The 17458-nt window shown below is 42.2% G+C and overlaps 1 protein-coding gene across 2 annotated transcripts in view; it reads left to right on the forward strand.

The window, feature by feature from the left end:
• Positions 1-17458, forward strand: part of LOC141089500 (amine sulfotransferase-like) — a 108791-nt gene that overhangs the window by 80013 nt on the left and 11320 nt on the right. For both annotated transcript variants that reach the window (XM_073575955.1, XM_073575956.1), the window contains one exon: positions 6789-6883. In XM_073575955.1, the coding sequence (XP_073432056.1) occupies positions 6789-6883 (95 nt within the window). The remainder of the gene's footprint in view (positions 1-6788; positions 6884-17458) is intronic.

The following is a 17458-nucleotide window of genomic DNA, read 5'->3' on the forward strand; positions in this document are numbered from 1 at the left end:
CACGCTTATGAAAGCCACCCCAATATAGTGGTGACCCTAAGTTTTGTCGAGGATTTTTGAACCAGTGCCAGTTACTTTTTGAGCTTTTGCCGCAGCACTACCCCACCGAGCGTGCCAAAATTGCCTTTATTCTTTCCCACTTAGAGGGGGAGGCATTAGCATGGGTGAATCTCCTCTGGGAGCGCAATGATCCACTCGTCTCTCAGCTTTCCCCCTTTTTGGACACCTTCTGCAAGGTGTTTGACGAGCCGGGTCGTCTGGCTTCTGCCACCGAGTCTCCCTTTAACCTCCATCAGGGTACCCTATCGGTGGGGCAGTATGCCATCCGTTTTCTTACCTTGTCCTCCGAATTCGGTTGGAACAGCGAGGCCATCGTAGAGGTCTTTTGGCATGGTGTGTCCGGTCGGATCAAAGATGAACTGGCGGGCCGGGATACTCCCACCTCTTTAGAGGATCTGATCTCTCTGGCGACATGCATAGACCTGCGGTTCCAGTAGTGTGCCCGTGAATCAGCCACAGAAAGAAGGCCTTCTCGTCTCCCGTCGACTACCCGCAGACCTCTCCACTCGCGCCCTGTGCCTTTTGCGACCTCCGTTTCAGAGCCTATGGAGGTGGACCGTTGCAAGTAGGCCGAACAGCATCGCGAGGTGAGGCTTACTCTTGGTCTCTGCCTTTACTGTGGGAGTCCCTCTCATCTCCTTTGTTCCTGTCCTAAGAAGCCAGGAAACTTCTCCACCTAGGATTGTTAGGAGAGGCCTCCCTAGGTGTACGTGACTCCTCTCCCTCCCTGGCCGTGTCCATGTTACTGAATCTTGGTGCCAAGTGTTATTCAGAGGAGGCTTTTTTAGATTCTGGTGCGGCTGGGAATTTTATCACACTCAAGGCGGTTAAAAAATACCGGATTCCTGTCAGATCCCTGGAGACTCCTCAGTCGATAGTTTCGGTCAATGGTACATCCTTGCAGGAGATCGTTACCCAGGCCACTGTAGAGATCGAGCTGCAGATCGGAGCCCTGCACCGGGAGAAGATCTTCCGCGTCTTGTCTACAATGTCTCACACGCTTCTTCTAGGTCTCCCTTGGCTACGGACTCATGAGCCAACCCTGGACTGGCAGTCGGGCGATATACTCCGCTGGGGACCATTCTGTCAGGAGAAGTGCCTGTTGCCCGTCCATCCGATGAAATTTGCCTGTCCGTCCTCGGCACCTACAGGTCTACCGTCGACTTACTGGTCCTTTGCAGACATCTTCGACAAGGAGGCTGAGACTCTGCCCCCCCATCGGCCATACGACTGTCCAATTGACCTCGTTCCTGGTTCTTTGCCACCCAGGGGTAGAATGTACCCGCTATCCCCTGCTGAAACCCAAGCGATGTCTGAGTATATCCAGGAGAACCTTGCTAGAGGTTTTATCCATAAGTCCTCCTCACCCGTAGGAGCGGGATTTTTCTTTGTCAAAAAGGACGGCTCCCTCCGTCCCTGCATAGACTACCGAGGGCTGAACGATATCACGGTCAAGAACAAGTGCCCATTGCCACTGATCCCAGAGCTCTTTGACCGGCTTAGAGGAGCTCGAATTTTCACCAAACTGGATCTTCGTGGGGACTACAACTTGATCCGCATTTGGTCCGGTGATGAGTGGAAGACCGCCTTTAACACCCAAGACGGTCACTACGAGTACTTGGTCATGCCCTTCAGCCTCCACAATGTCCCAGTGGTGTTCCAGGAGTTCGTGAATGACGTCTTCCGGGATATGCTGTACTCCTGCGTGGTAGTCTATTTGGATGACATCCTCTTTTTTTTCTCCAGATCTCTCAGCCCACAGAAATAATGTGCGTCAAGTCCTCCAGCGCCTGAGGGAGAACCGCCTTTATGCCAAGCTCGAGAAATGTGCCTTCGAGCAAACGTTCTTGCCATTCTTGGGGTACATTATCTCGGACTCTGGTTTATGCATGGATCCGGCAAAGGTGTCTGCCGTTCTCGATTGGCCACGGCCCCATGGGGTGAAGACAATCCAACGCTTCCTGTTATGAATGAGTCACCGTAGGAGGCAAAAACAGGAATGCTAGCTAAGTCCAGAAAACCAGAGAAGTTGGCAGCTATCGGATTGCAGACCCCTGAACCTAGCAACACAACTAGCAGTAGCCGTGGGGGGTTCCTACGATGCCCTAGACCCCTCGATCACAGCCGGAGGACTATATAGCCTAAAGACAGAAAGGAAAATCTGAACTGCCCCAGAGCAGACCCCAAAGCAAAAGGCAGCCCCCAACATATAATGACGGTGAAGCAAGAAGAAAGAACACTAACACAGACAGAAAGATAGAATGAACAAAGACGGGGCCCAAGCTAACTAGATAGGAGAGGACAGGAAGGCTGCTGTCTGCAATCCGTGAGAAACCCTATGAAAATAAGAGCCAACAGACTGACAGTGAAAAAGGCCCTGAAGACGCTAGGCTTCAAAAAAGCTATGTCAGTACTCAGGAATATTCTGAAGACGGAGCAACAGGCAAAAGGAGATTCAGCTCACCCCAGCAGTGAATGGCAGAATCCAGAAAAGCAAGGCAAACAAAACACAAATGCTAAAAGGCAAAGCAGAAAACTTAGCTTTAGAGGAGCAGGAATCAGACTGGTATCCTAGAAGTCCACAGAGAAATCACCCGCAGGGCAGAAGGGCGTCAGCAGCCTTATATCCAGTCCGTGACTCCACTCAGCCAGTCATCCTCATTAGACTCAGGTGCCTGATAATCAGGCTCATTCCCTTCCTTTACCAGAATAGGGAGTTCACTAGACCTCAGTGACGAAGGGGAAAATGAACTCACAACAGCTTCCTGGGTTTTGCGAACTACCGACAGTTCGTTCCCCATTTCTCCTCGTTGGTTCGCCCCATCTCGTCCCTTATCCGCAAAGGAGCTAACCCAAAGGCTTGGCCCCCTCAGGCTGAAGACGCCTTCCAGTTGTTTTACTCTTAGACCTGTGATGGGGACAAGGGGGCATCCTCTACGTGTGGAGGAAAGAAGGTTTAAGCATAATCACTGACGCAGATTCTTTACTGTAAGAGCAGTGAGACTATGGAACTCTCTGCCATATGATGTTGTAATGACTGATTCACTACTAAAATTTAAGAAGGGACTGGATGCCTTTCTTGTAAAGTATAATATTACAGGGTATATACACTAGTTTCCTTAATATTGCGTTGATCCAGGGAGCTAGTCTGATTGCCGTATGTGGAGTCGGGAAGGGATTTTATTCCCCGATGTGAAGCTTACTGTTTGCCACATGGGATTTTTTTGCCTTGCTCTGGATCAACATGTTAGGGCAAGTTAGGTTAGGATATGGGTTGAACTAGATGGACTTAAAGTCTTCCTTCAACCTTAATAACTATGTTACTATGCATGTTCCCTATAGGCTTAGAACAATGAGGGTAATGTACTAATTAAAAATAATAATAAAAAAAAAAAAAAAAAAATGAAAATCCACAACCCCTCTAGAAATATGGATGGCAGACCATCCGGTAAAAGAACCCAATACCAATGAGTATGGTGGAAGATGATACTGACAGAGTGCCAAGAAGAAATAATATACTGTATACAGCAACACGTGAGGATAGATAAAAACACCTTTATTAATATATAAATGGGTGTACACTTAAATAAAATAAAAAATAATAAAAAGGCATCCCAAATAAATGCGTAATATTGGATTATGATATCCTACAACATAGGGTAAAATGTATACCCATAAGGCAAGGCTCGAAAGGAATATGAAAAAAGAATTAAAATAAATATTAATGGAACCTTAATAAATCCCCCAAAAGGAATTGTGTATACAGTGCACCATATAATAATGAATATCCAAAAATTGTGTAAACACAGTATACAAAAAATAATAAATAAAGAATAATAATAATAACAACAACAGCTGTGCAAATAATGTGTAAAATGAACCGTGCAATAAAAAAAAAAAAATAGTGCAGTGAACAAAAAAAGACACTACGAGAGTGTCACACAATGTGAGAGGGGAAAGAAGTAATGGGAGCGGAAAATAAAATAATACCTAATGAGCCGGAGAATGATGCCTGGGGATGCCTGTGAACGCGCCCCGACGCGCGTTTCGGAATAAAACTTCCTTCGTCAGGGGGTGACGAAGGAAGTTTTATTCCGAAACGCGCGTCGGGGCGCGTTCACAGGCATCCCCAGGCATCATTCTCCGGCTCATTAGGTATTATTTTATTTTCCGCTCCCACTACTTCTTTCCCCTCTCACATTGTGTGACACTCTCGTAGTGTCTTTTTTTGTTCACTGCACTATTTTTTTTTTTTTTATTGCACGGTTCATTTTACACATTATTTGCACAGCTGTTGTTGTTATTATTATTCTTTATTTATTATTTTTTGTATACTGTGTTTACACAATTTTTGGATATTCATTATTATATGGTGCACTGTATACACAATTCCTTTTGGGGGATTTATTAAGGTTCCATTAATATTTATTTTAATTTTCTTTTTTTATATTCCTTTCGAGCCTTGCCTTATGGGTATACATTTTACCCTATGTTGTAGGATATCATAATCCAATATTACGCATTTATTTGGGATGCCTTTTTATTATTTTTTATTTTATTTAAGTGTACACCCATTTATATATTAATAAAGGTGTTTTTATCTATCCTCACGTGTTGCTGTATACAGTATATTATTTCTTCTTGGCACTCTGTCAGTATCATCTTCCACCATACTCATTGGTATTGGGTTATGTTCCCTATAGGGTAGTATCATCAGCATATATAATACAATAAGTAGACAAATTTATTAAACGACATAACCAAAATGTAATAATAGAGGTAACAGTGCTAACCTGAAGGAAAAGAGTAGATTGAGCATCCCTCCTCACCTCGACATACGTTTTTCCTTTAGCTTCTTACTGGGACATGCGGTTGCTTGTTTCTGGATCTTTCTGTCTTAAGGTTTCATCTTAGACATGTAAAATTTCCTTGACAGAAATAACCTTGCGTGCCTCAGCTAAATTAGTGATGAAATGTACAATTGGTGGAGAAAGGTTGAACTTGATGGACCTAGCTCTTTTTTCAACCTACGTAACTATGGAAAATATATGCTCAATGGGGATGAAATCTGGTGACTGACTCTGTCATTGCAGACTATTCCACTTTCTTGCTTTAAAAAAACCTCTTGTATTGCTTTCACAGCATGTTTTGGTTCATTTTTAATCTGTCCTGTGAAGCGCCGTCCAATCAATCTTCCTGCATTTTGTTGAATCTGAGCAAAAAGTATAGCCCTGTACACTTCAGAATTCATCTGGCAGTTTTTGTCTTCATTCATATAATCAATAAACACTAGTGACCCAATGCTATTGGAAGCCATGCACACCCATGCCATGACACTGTCTCCACCATGTTTTACAGAGGATGTGGTGTGCTTTGGATAAAAACCCATTATAAGCCTTCTCCATACTTTACTCTTCCCATCATTCTGGCATAGGTTAATCTTAGTTTCATATGTCCAAAGAATGCTTTTCCAGTACTGGACTGGCTACTTTAAATGTTTTTGGCCCATCTTTATTTGCTCTCATGAAGACTTCTCTTTATTGTAGACTTAGATAATGAAAGATCTACTTCCTGGAGTATGTTCTTCACTTGGGTAAATGTTGTAAATGGGCTTTTTTGTTCCATGGAAAGGATTTTGTGAATATCAACAACTGTTGTCTTCTGTGGACTTCCAGGCCTTTTTGAGTTCCCAGGCTCACCAGTCATCTCTTTTTAATGTAAATGTACCAAACTATTGATTTGGCCACTCCGATTATTTCTGCTATCTCTCTGATGGATTTATTCTATTTTTGAGCTTAATGATATGCTGTTTCTCTTCTATTGAGAGCTCATTTGACGGCATGTTGTGGGTTCACAGCAACAACGCAAATACCACACCATGAATCAGCTACAGACATTTTACATGTTTAATTGATGATGGATTATTGAGAGAGTAGCTGATGCAGCACATTTAAAAGCTTTTGGGATAATTGTTTAATTACCTTTGAAAAAAAGGCAGTGACATATTTAACAGCTGTAATTCCAAAGACCCTAGTTCAATTAGGATATGAATACCCTCAAATTAAAGCTGAGAGTATGCACTTTAAGCTCATATTGCTTAAATAATTTTATGATGAATATGTTTTGGTAAACATCTAAAGTGCCAAAACAGCATTATGAAAAGACAGAGACCCTGATTCAAGCTATGTTTCACTTTGTGGGCTACTTGCTGTAGTTTTGAAATCAGCACGAAATTACAATTAGAGGACTATTGTTAAACCTTCTTCCATGTAATTCTCCATATTCATGAGCTCTTTATAGCTATGCATCCACCACTGTTTCAGCTTTCTGCCTATGCAAAGTGTTTACAGAAAGCTTTTAATCATTGGGTGAGGTTATAAGCAGCTCAACATTCAGAGAACTGGTAAAATTGCAGTAGACAAAACAGTGACTTAATCAAAACTGCAGCCAGAAGCCGAGTAAATTACACATTGTTGTAACCAGGGTCTTTGCCCCCTACATTATGCTGATCTGAGATGGGTCGCATAAAGCTGGTGACAGATTGCCTTTAAGTCTTTCTTCGGCAAAAAACTGAAGACTGAAACTGTTTCTGCCATAGTGCTTCCAGACAAAGTGGTAGTTTGCAACGTGTAGATTAGCTCTCAAATTTAATGCAAGTGATCATCAAAATTGTAAACTGTTAATGTATTTACAAATTCTTTATTGATAAAGTTTATCTTATTTTACAGTCATGTGTAGCTCGTGGTTTGATCATGTAAGGGGCTGGTATCAGCACAAGGAGGATTTTGACATACTTTTCTTGACATATGAGGAAATGATAAAGGTAATTAAGATAATTTACATTATACAAAAATATGTCCATTCCTAGGGCATCCAATAGAATTTGTACCTATACAAAAATGTGATTGCCAAAGACATAAGTCCTGATGATTTGTGAAGCTGCCTAGTTTCTTATTCTTTTGCATGGTAAAATTTATGTTCATCTTTTACTTTAAGCTAACATGCACATATATTCTGCATTACAGCATATTTTAATATTTTTTAATTTAAAGGGGCTTCTCAGGAATAGAAAACATGAATAACAAAAAGAAATGTTAATAGAAATAAATTTCTAAATGATAGAGATGAACCAAGCTTTTCAAATTTTCATACAAAGTTATTTTTTCAGAGAACTGTTTTTCAGCAAATCGCAAGTACTTAAATGCCTTCTATTTCCCTGAAAACAACATGCATAACACTGCTATGGTCTCCTAGGACAGTATTGAACCCCTATCAATCTCCTTAACGAAGCACTCCTCCCATCAAAGTTTTTAGGCTGGTTTCACATTCGCGCTTTTTAAGCGCACGCACGGCCGGGGGTAGCTCCGCCCCCGAGCCGGCTCTCTGCCCGGCGTGCCCGCCCCTTCCTTGTAGCACCGCCTCCTAGCGCACAGCGGCGCCTGCGATCGGCGCACCCTATCTTTAGCATAGGGTGCGCAGATCGTGCGCAGGCCGTGCGCTAGTTGCGCTTTGACCTGCGCTGCGCACTTTTGACGGTGCGCCGTGCGCGCCAAAATCAAACTTTTCGGATTTTGGCGCGCACGGCGCACCGTCAAAAGTGCGCAGCGCAGGTCAAAGCGCAACTAGCGCACGACCTGCGCACGATCTGCGCACCCTATGCTAAAGATAGGGTGCGCCGATCGCAGGCGCCGCTGTGCGCTAGGAGGCGGCGCTACAAGGAAGGGGCGGGCACGCCGGGCAGAGAGCCGGCTCGGGGGCGGAGCTACCCCCGGCCGTGCGTGCGCTTAAAAAGCGCGAATGTGAAACCAGCCTAATCCTTTTAATATATTGCAATTGCTCATTTTGACTTTCTCCCCAGTAATAATAATCTTTATATAGCGCTAACCTATTCTGCACCGCTTTACAGTCTGCACATATCGCTGTCCCCGATGGGGCTCACAATCTACATTCCCTATCAGTATTTCTTTGGAATGTGGGAGGAAACCAGAGCACCCGGAGAAAACCCACGCAAGCTCAGAACATACAAACTCCTTGTAGATGTTATCCTTGGTGGGAGCTAAGCACTGAGCCACCGTGCTTCCCAGTAAATTCTTCTCTTTTCTCTTCAGTATAGAAACAGGAAGTCTCTTTTCCCCACATGAATCATACCCCTCTTCATCTCCTGACCCAGCCGCTGAATGACCTGCCAGGAGCTGTTGCAGTGACTCATGACTCATACAGGGAAAATAGACTTCCTGTCTCTACATACAGCTTAGAAGGATTCAGTTAGTCAGTTTTTAATCATGTGATGTCATAGAACTAATGTAAAACTAAAGAGTTAACTGGGTAGAAAGATAAAATGAGCAATTGCAAATGTACAGTGATATTAAATATGATAATTGTAATTTAATAAGAGGATAAAAACTTTGATGTGAGTGTTTCTATAACATCAACACAACCTTAGTAATGTCAAAATGAGCTCAACATATATGGCTATGGTTAAATAACAACTGGTGGTAACACAAAACTGACACACTTTTTATACTTTTTAAAAGTAAATATGATCTCTTTTGTGGGGCAGATTCCTGCCATGCCAATATTTATACAATACTGATGTACACATAAGACGCCATGGATTTTTGACAAACAGTGGTCCAAAAAGTATCCATTTTTGGAAGGCAGCAACAGCTTTGTTGTTTGGAAAAGGAAAAAGCAATCGCTTTTTCAAAAGCCTTATATAAAAATATTCTTTTTTTTTGTAAGCAGCACTAGCTTTGAGGTTTGGAAAATGAGGAAACTACAATTTTTTAATAGTCAGGTTTTTTGTTCAAAGAATGTCTTTTTAGTAATCCTACCAAATACTATCCTCTTTTTAGAAGTATCAAAAGGTTAGCTACCGTTTATACTCGTGTATAAGCCGACCCGTGTATAAGCCGAGTCCCCTAATTTTGCCACAAAAAACTGGGAAAACTTATTGACTCGTGTATAAGCCAAGGGAATCCATAGACTATGCCCCCATATGCTGCTCCGTAGTTTATGCCCCCATATGCTACTCCATAGAATATGCCCCCATATGCTGCTCCATAGATTATGCCCCCATATGCTGCTCCATAGATTATGCCACCATATGCTTCTCCATAGTTTATGCCCCCCATATGCTGCCCCATAGACTATGCCCCCATATACTGCTCCATAGACTATGCACCCTATGCTGCCCCATAGAATACTCCCCATATGCTGCTCCATAGAATATGCCCCCCATATGCTGCCCCATAGACTATGCCCCCATATACTGCTCCATAGACTATGCCCCCATATGCTGCCACATAGAATATGCCCCATATGCTGCTCCATAGAATATGCCCCCCATATGCTGCCCCATAGACTATGCCCCCATATGCTGCCCCATAGAATATGCCCCATACACTGCTCCATAGACTATGCCCCCATATGCTGCTCCATAGAATATGCCCCCATATGCTGCTGCTGCAAAAAAAGCCATACTCACCTCTCCTGGGTCCATCGCCGCGCTCTAACCACGCCACCGCGCCCCCTGCTGCCTAAACGTCACTGACACAGGATGCAGCAGAGACAGTGGTGAGCAGCGATGGATCGGGGGACAGGTGAATATCGCTATACTCACCCATCCTGCCACGGTCTTTGCAGCCTCGCTTCTCCACTCTCTCTTTTCCTGTCTTCAGCGGTCACGTGATACCGCTCATTACCACTCATGAATATGCGCATATTCATGAGTGTAATGAACGGCACCATGTGACCGCTGAAGACAGGAAGGGATACAGTGGAGAAGCGAGCGAGGCTGCAGAGACCGCGGCAGGACAGGTAAGTATGATCTCTGACACCCCCGCTCCCCCTCCCCCGCCGACCCCCAGGTATATGACCCGTGTATACGCCGAGAGGAGGACTTTCAGCCCAAAAAAATGGGCTGAAAATCTCAGCTTAAACACGAGTATATACGGTACTTTAAAACTGAAGATGCAAAGCTTTTTAAATATCCATCCAAAAACTACCTCTTTTTTGAGCAGTTTCAAACTTACTTGAAGAAGTTGTCCACTACTTGGACAAGTTCCTCGCATACCCCTTGCTTGCTCCCCATAAAATAATAAAGCTTATAGTCATTTCCTTTGCTGGAGCCATTTGCAAGTTGGCACTTGTTCTCTCGGGCTCCCATGCTGTTGTTGTGAAATGCAATGCCAGCTCCCAATCAGCACTGGCGTCACTGTCTCTGCCTGCTGTCGAATTGAGCAGAAAGAGGAAGTCAGGGCTTAGCTGCAGCCCAGACTTCCTCTTCATGTTCGTTTAGTCCCAGCCTGGGACAATGACGCCAGTGCTCATTGTGCCCCGGCTTCACTTGTCACAACAACTGCACAGGAGACCCAGGAGAGTGAGTGATGACACCGCAGGAACTGCGCCAGCACGGGAGGCAAGTATAGACTTTATTGTTTTATGGGGGTCAAACATTTTGATCAAGAAAGGGGTGTCCTAGTAGTGGACAACCCCTTTAACCTTGTGCAGGGAAGGGCGCCTAGTGGAAGAACAGTATGGCTACAGATCACAATGGACAGGCTGGAGATGTTTGGCTGTCTATTGGTAGTGGTAGCAACTAGTGATAATCGAATAGTGAAATATTCGGATTCGGGAAAATCAGCATAAATAATTTCTAATATCCGTGTATTCATACCAAATAACGAATCAAATGCAAGTCAATGGGAAAGCGGAATATTTTTCTGCTTGACCCAACAAACGTGTGGGGGCATGAGAAAATAGTTGAAATGGATGGTAAAGAGATAATACTAAATGGCAACAGCATGGAGAAGATGTCTGCGTGCCGTTCTGACTCACATATGGTATCTGGGAATAATGTCAGACTATATTGCACTGGTTTTACAGATTTTTACTAAACTAAAATTTGGTTTCAGACCAGACCACTGTGCAGGGGAGTATAATAAAAGTTATATGGCCATTGTACAAGGAGGTGGAATAAGATTCTGCAGGTGAACAACTGGCTATGTTGATGGTGCTGTCAGCATGGATTTGGATTTCTGGATCACGGAGTGAATTATCTATATGATGGACTACTTGCTAGAGATGGGGTGCACCTTCCGAAGACTGGAAAACATGTAATTGGAAGTCGCCTTGCTACACTCATAAGGAGAGCTTTAAACTAGAACAATGTGGGAAGGGAAGCAAAAGGCATTAGAAGTGGAAGGGAAGAACAAAGACAAAAAAATCTAAATAATACAAATATTGGAGAAAGAGAAACCAGTCACAAAAATAAAATGTTTCTATGCGAATGCACAAAGCATGGGCAACAAACAAGGAGAATTGGAACTACTAAAGCATGAAAAGAAATATGATGTCATTGGAATCACTGAAACTTGGTTGGATGATACACATGATTGGAATACAAGGCTAGATGGATACAACTTATTTGCCAGAAACAGATTGATAAACGAGGAGGAGGTGTCACATTGTATGTTAGAAAAGTGTATATCTGCACAGAGATTGACACGTCAGAGACTGGGAGTTCTGTGGAAACTGTTTGGGTAAGAATTGCAAGGATAGAACAATGGAAAGAACACCATTGTAGGCATGTCATGGACTGACTGGCCCAGTGTGACACAACCCACCGATCGGTCGGTCACTAAACGGCAAAACAAAAACATATCAGGGAAACTAACAATAGCATTCAGCTGAAGCACCACTGCACCAGCAACCTCTTGTCTTCAGCACAGTTGGTATCTAAAAGGACCTGTATCACCAACAGTCAGCTGATGCATCAAGTGTCCATTTGAAGGAAGGTGGGAGTGGTCACCACCTACATCAGCAAACTAAGCAGCAATGTAACTACACCAGTGGCCACCGGGGAGTGAAACCTGACATTAACTCCAGATGGCCAGAAAAGAAAAAAGTTTTAATATGAAATGCCAAATCTGCCACAGATCCAAAAATGGATTGTGACAAAGCATTTACTACTGACCGCCTGTGCAAGCTGAAGATATGGATGAATTCTTTATGCATCAAATGGCCAAGATATCCAAAAAATATGACATAGTGGTCATGGGAGATTTCATCTATCCAGACATTTGTTGGGAATCTCTCTCAAGCAAAACTAACAGGTCAAGGAAATTCTTATCCTCTCTTGCTGACAAATTTATCTTCCAAAAGGTAGGGGAGAAAACAAGGGGATCTGCTACCTTCGATTTAATCCTTATAAACAGGGAGGAAATGGTTGGGGAGGTAAGAATGGCTGGGACCCTAGGAGGTAGCGACCATGCCATTTTAGAATTTTGGATAACTAGAGGAGGAAGACCTGTGAAGACTCAGGCATCAAGGTTAGATTTCAGAAAGGCAGATTTTAAGGGACTCAGAAAGAGAATTGGAGGGATCCAATGGCTGGATATCCTTGACAAAAATGTCCAGGAAGGATGGGAAATCTTGAAAAATGATTCTCAAAGCACAATCGTTAACAATTCAAAAAAGAAGGAAGAATAGGAAGCATTTAAGGAAACCAGGATGGATGAACACAGTGCTTAAACACATGCTAAAAAGGAAGAAAGAAATGTTTATCAAATGGAAATAGGGAGGCATATCTAAAGAAAAATATAATGTTGTCTGCAGAACCTACAGGGCATGAATCAGATTACTAAAGCTGTCAATGAATTAAGGCTTGCAAGAGATGTCAAAAGCAATAAAAAAGGAATTTGGGGATATGTCAAAAGTAAAACAAAAGTCAAAGATGCTATAGGATCTTTACAGGATGAAAATGATGAAATGGTAAGACAGGATGTTTTAAATTCCTATTTTGCATCTGTTTTCTCTCAGAAAGGAAATGTACCATCAACTGATCTTCACTGTCCTATTAAGGGAATAGAAGAATCCAGGATATCTATAAACAGAAAGATAGTGAGGAAACACTTAGCTAGCCTTAATGAATTCAAGTCTCCAGGTCCAGATGAATTACATCCCAGAGTACTGAAGGAGATAGCAGAAGAAATTTGTGAACCACTCTCCATAATCTTTGAAAAGTCTTGGAGAACAGGAGAAGTCCCAGAAGACTGGAGAAGAGAAAATGTTGTTCCTATCTTCAAAACGGGCAAGAAGGTGGACCCAGAGAACTATTGGCCAGTGAGTCTGACTTCTATACCAGGAAAGATCTTTGAGCAAATTATTAAACAACATGTATGTAAGTACATAAGAATGAAGTGATTAAACAGAGTCTGCATGGGTTTGTAACTAATAAGTCATGTCAGACTAACTTAATTTCCTTCTATGACAGAATCACTGACTGGATGGATCAAGGAAATGCTGTAGATATAGTATATCTTGACTTCAGCAAAGCATTTGACAAATTATCTCACACAATCCTTATTAAAAAATGACTAAGTATGGAATGGACAAGGCAACTGTTAGGTAGATTCATAACTGACTTAGTGATCGGACCCAAAGAGTGGTTGTAAATGGCTGCACATCCAGTTGGAAGAATGTCTCAAGTGGGGTACCACTGGGCTCTGTCCTTGGCCCTGTATTGTTCACCATCTTTATCAATGATTTAGATGAAGGAATTGAGGGTAAATTCGTTAAATTTGCTGACAACACAAAGCTAGGAGGGAAAGCTAATACTAGAGAAGAGAGGATTCATAAATATATAAATAAACTGGAGCAGTGGGCACCAACTAACAGAATGGTTTTTAACAGGAAAAAATGCAAAGTACTACATCTTGGCAATAAAAATGAAAAAAGCATATATAGATTGGGAGGAATAGGGCTAAGCAACAGCACATGTGAAAAAGACTTGGGTATACTAATAGATCACAGACTGGACATGAATCAACAGTGTGATGCAGCAGAAAAAAAGGCAAATACAATTCTAGGATGTATTAACAGAAGCATACAGCCTCGATCAAGTGAAGTCATTATTGCCCTCTATTCCTCTTTGTTCAGACCTCATCTGGAATCCTGTGTCCAGTTTTCGGTGCCACATTTTAAAAAAGACATCAACAAATTGGAACAAATTCAGAGAAGAGCGACCAGAGTGGTGACTGGTCTGCAAACCATGTCCTATGAGGAACCGTTGCAGGATTTGGGAATGTTTAGCTTGCAAAAGAGAAGACTGAGAGGAGACTTAATAGCTGTCTACAAATATCTGAAGGGTTTTCACATTGTAGAAGAATCATCTTTATTCTCATTTGCACAAGGAAATACTAGAAGCAATGGGATGAAACAGAATGGGAGGAGACACAGATTAGATATTAGAAAAAACTTTTTGACAGGGTGATCAATGAGTGGAACAGGCTGCCACGAGAGGTAGTGAGTTCTCCTTCAATAGAAGTCTTCAATCAGATTGTAACAGATGGCCCATGAGGTCCCTTGCAACCCTACCATTCTATGATTCTTATTTTCTTATTTTTCAGGTCGGATTGAGCGCTTATCTACAGCATTATAGAATGTTGTAGATAAGCGCTGAAAGGCGGTGGCCGTATCTTATATCGGCCAAAACTGCCGACAGGTTCCCTTTAATAATAATAATAAATAATATTTTATTTCTATAGCACCAACATATTCTGCAGCACTTTACATTTTAGAGAGGACTTGTACACACAATAGAAGACATTACAATAAAATAAAAGCATGATAAATAGTACAATAAAAGACATTACAAAATAGCAATAATCACATAAACAACAGATACCAAGAGGAATAAGGACCCTGCTTGCAAGCTTACAATCTATGAGGAAATAGGGGAGACATGAAAGGTGGATGGTAACAACTGCTTTCATTGTTCTGACCAGTCATAATGTAAGAAATTGGGTGTTGTAATGTAGTGTAATGCTGCATGAATTGGTTACCTTCCAGTATGTGTAAAAGTACAGACACAGAGGGCTATTAAATGCATAAAGCATGCAATATCAAGATACATGGATCCTGGTTATGTAGAAAATGTTGAATGGGCAACACAGGGATAGTTAGATAAATGTGTTGAGGCGGTAGGCGGTTCATATGTTGGCAAGGCTTAGTGAGCAGCAAAGAGCAGTGTCTGAATTGCAGCTTCTCAATGCCCGTCAGAGTAACACTCAGTCGCCACACATAACAGCTGCCGAGTGGGTGCGGATCATTGACATTTCTGAGGTTCTTCAAAACTTTGAGTACTGCACCAACATGGTGAGTGCTGATGATGCTATTGTCAGCATAACCACCCCACTGCTCTGTCTATGAAAACGTTGGCTGCAGAATCTCAAAAAGGCTGATTCCCCACACCCCAGCCTCACACAATATTTTCAAGCCACATTGGGTGATGACAAGGAACAAGAGGATGAGGTGGAACAGGAGTTTTTGGTCTGCGCTACAGAGGGGACTCCCAATCCCAACTTCTTGCCTGTCCAGAAAGGATAGCTTTAAGAGGAGAAGGAGGAGGAGACTATGTGTCGTGAGGAGGAGAGGATGGTTAGTGTTCTTCCAGGTGAGGACACTGAACGTTTGATTATTTGTAGTCTGCCACACATGGCAGAGTTCATGTCCAGATGCCTTTCCCAAGACCCTTGTGGGAAACACATTTTGTCCAACATGAAATACTGGCTGTGCACCTTTCTTGACCCACTGTACAAGGAGAAATTTACTTCTCTTTTTTGTTGGAGCAATGCCTAGTAAAAGACTGTGAAAAATGAGGATGAATGAACTCATGGAGATCAACATCCAACATGAGGCATTGCTCCTACTAGCCAGTTTCCTACTCCACACTGATGAGGGGCAATACCCCGAAACAGCTGTCTGTGGATGGATACCATGTTTTGGCATAGGTGGTTTCCTTCATTGGAGACTGCCCTTCCCGTGGTTGTTCCTTCCCGGGGAAAGACCTGGCTAGTCATTGCTTGCGTTGAGAAACATATGATGGTGTCTCCGCGGCTTGTGTTTTGCAAGTTTTTGCTTATTTCCCATAAGGAATAGGGGCATTGCTCTAGAATCACTGCTTTGAGAAACATGTGATGGTGTCTCCGCAGTGTTGGATGTTGATCTCCATGAGTTCATTCATCCTCATTTTTCCAGTAAAACAGTGACACCATCCCCAAACACACCCATAATTTCATTCTAATAGTTTGTGTATCCTCAGAATGCAGATACAATTGAACACGATAGTGGAACAGGGAGCCGTCAACCTTGTTTTTCATTTGGACCTAATTCTCTTAAATTTTGCTTGTTTTGAAGTCTATTTACATGTTTTTCTATTTTTTAGTTTGCCACTGTTGGTGGAAGATAGGGTTTCCAGATGTTTTCAACTGATTCATCAATTATGACTAGTGTTGAGCGATACCGTTCGATACCCAAAAATATCGTATCGGATGGTATCGCCCGATACGAAAAAAATATCGGGTATCGCCGATTCCGATACCGGAAGTCCCATTCATGTCAATGGGACTTCCGGTATCGGAATTAAAAAAAGCCCTTTATTTCCTTGTTGGCTAATTCTACATAATTGAAAACAAATAAGAATCATGTAGAATGTATTGTGGGAGGTGGAGGAGACATTAAAAGCATAGTGGTTTATTCAAATCACATGGCATAGCATTAATTCCAATTTTTTTTCAATACGTTCGGAGTTAAAAAGATATTGACTATGTTAACCTTTTTTATATTTTGTCAGATATGTATGTTTCACAACTTCCTTGCTCTTCACCTTCTTTTGTACTTCTCCCACACTTTCTCCTTCATGATCCGCAGCAGTAGCATTTTTTTCATCAACTTTTTCTTCACCTTATTCATCTTCTTCTTCTTCATCTTCTTCCCATTAATTTTTTTTTCCATTCTTCATATTCTTCTTATTCAGCTATTATTAATTTTAATATGCTATTTCTTCATCTTCTTCCTATTCTTCTTTGTCTTCATTTTCTTATGGTGACAGGCATTCCTGTAGTACTTATCTATAAAAGTTATAAGATTACACCTTACGTTCTGCCTGTCACTAAAGATTTACAACAGGATTTGTCCACGTTCAGTTTGGCCTGCAGCAGCAGGCATTTTCCAGGGGCACCACGAGGAGGAACGACTCACCCCCATTTACTGCTTAGTCTTCTTCTGCTTATAATTTTGATTTCTTCTATGCTGATTTTTAGTCTTATGCTTAATGTTCTTCTGCTTTCTGTTCTTCTGCTTTTGCTTCTTCTGCTTCTTGTTCTTCTGTCTTTTGTTCTGTATCTTGGTGGTTGTCTTCATGTTCTTTGTCCTCTTGGTCTTATTATTTAGGGTCATATTTCTGGTCTTCTTTGGTGTGGTCTTCAGGGTCGTCGTCATCAGGGTCGTCGTCATGGAGATCAATAAGGATTACCAAAGTCAATTTCAAAAAGCTTGATCTTGGAAATGTAGCAGAAGGTACAAGAAGGCTGAGAAACTGGCGAGAACCAGCAGA

Source organism: Dendrobates tinctorius, unplaced genomic scaffold, assembly GCF_039654945.1.
Source record: "Dendrobates tinctorius isolate UK_male_01 unplaced genomic scaffold, ASM3965494v1 ptg000046l, whole genome shotgun sequence".
Classification (NCBI taxonomy): domain Eukaryota; kingdom Metazoa; phylum Chordata; class Amphibia; order Anura; family Dendrobatidae; genus Dendrobates; species Dendrobates tinctorius.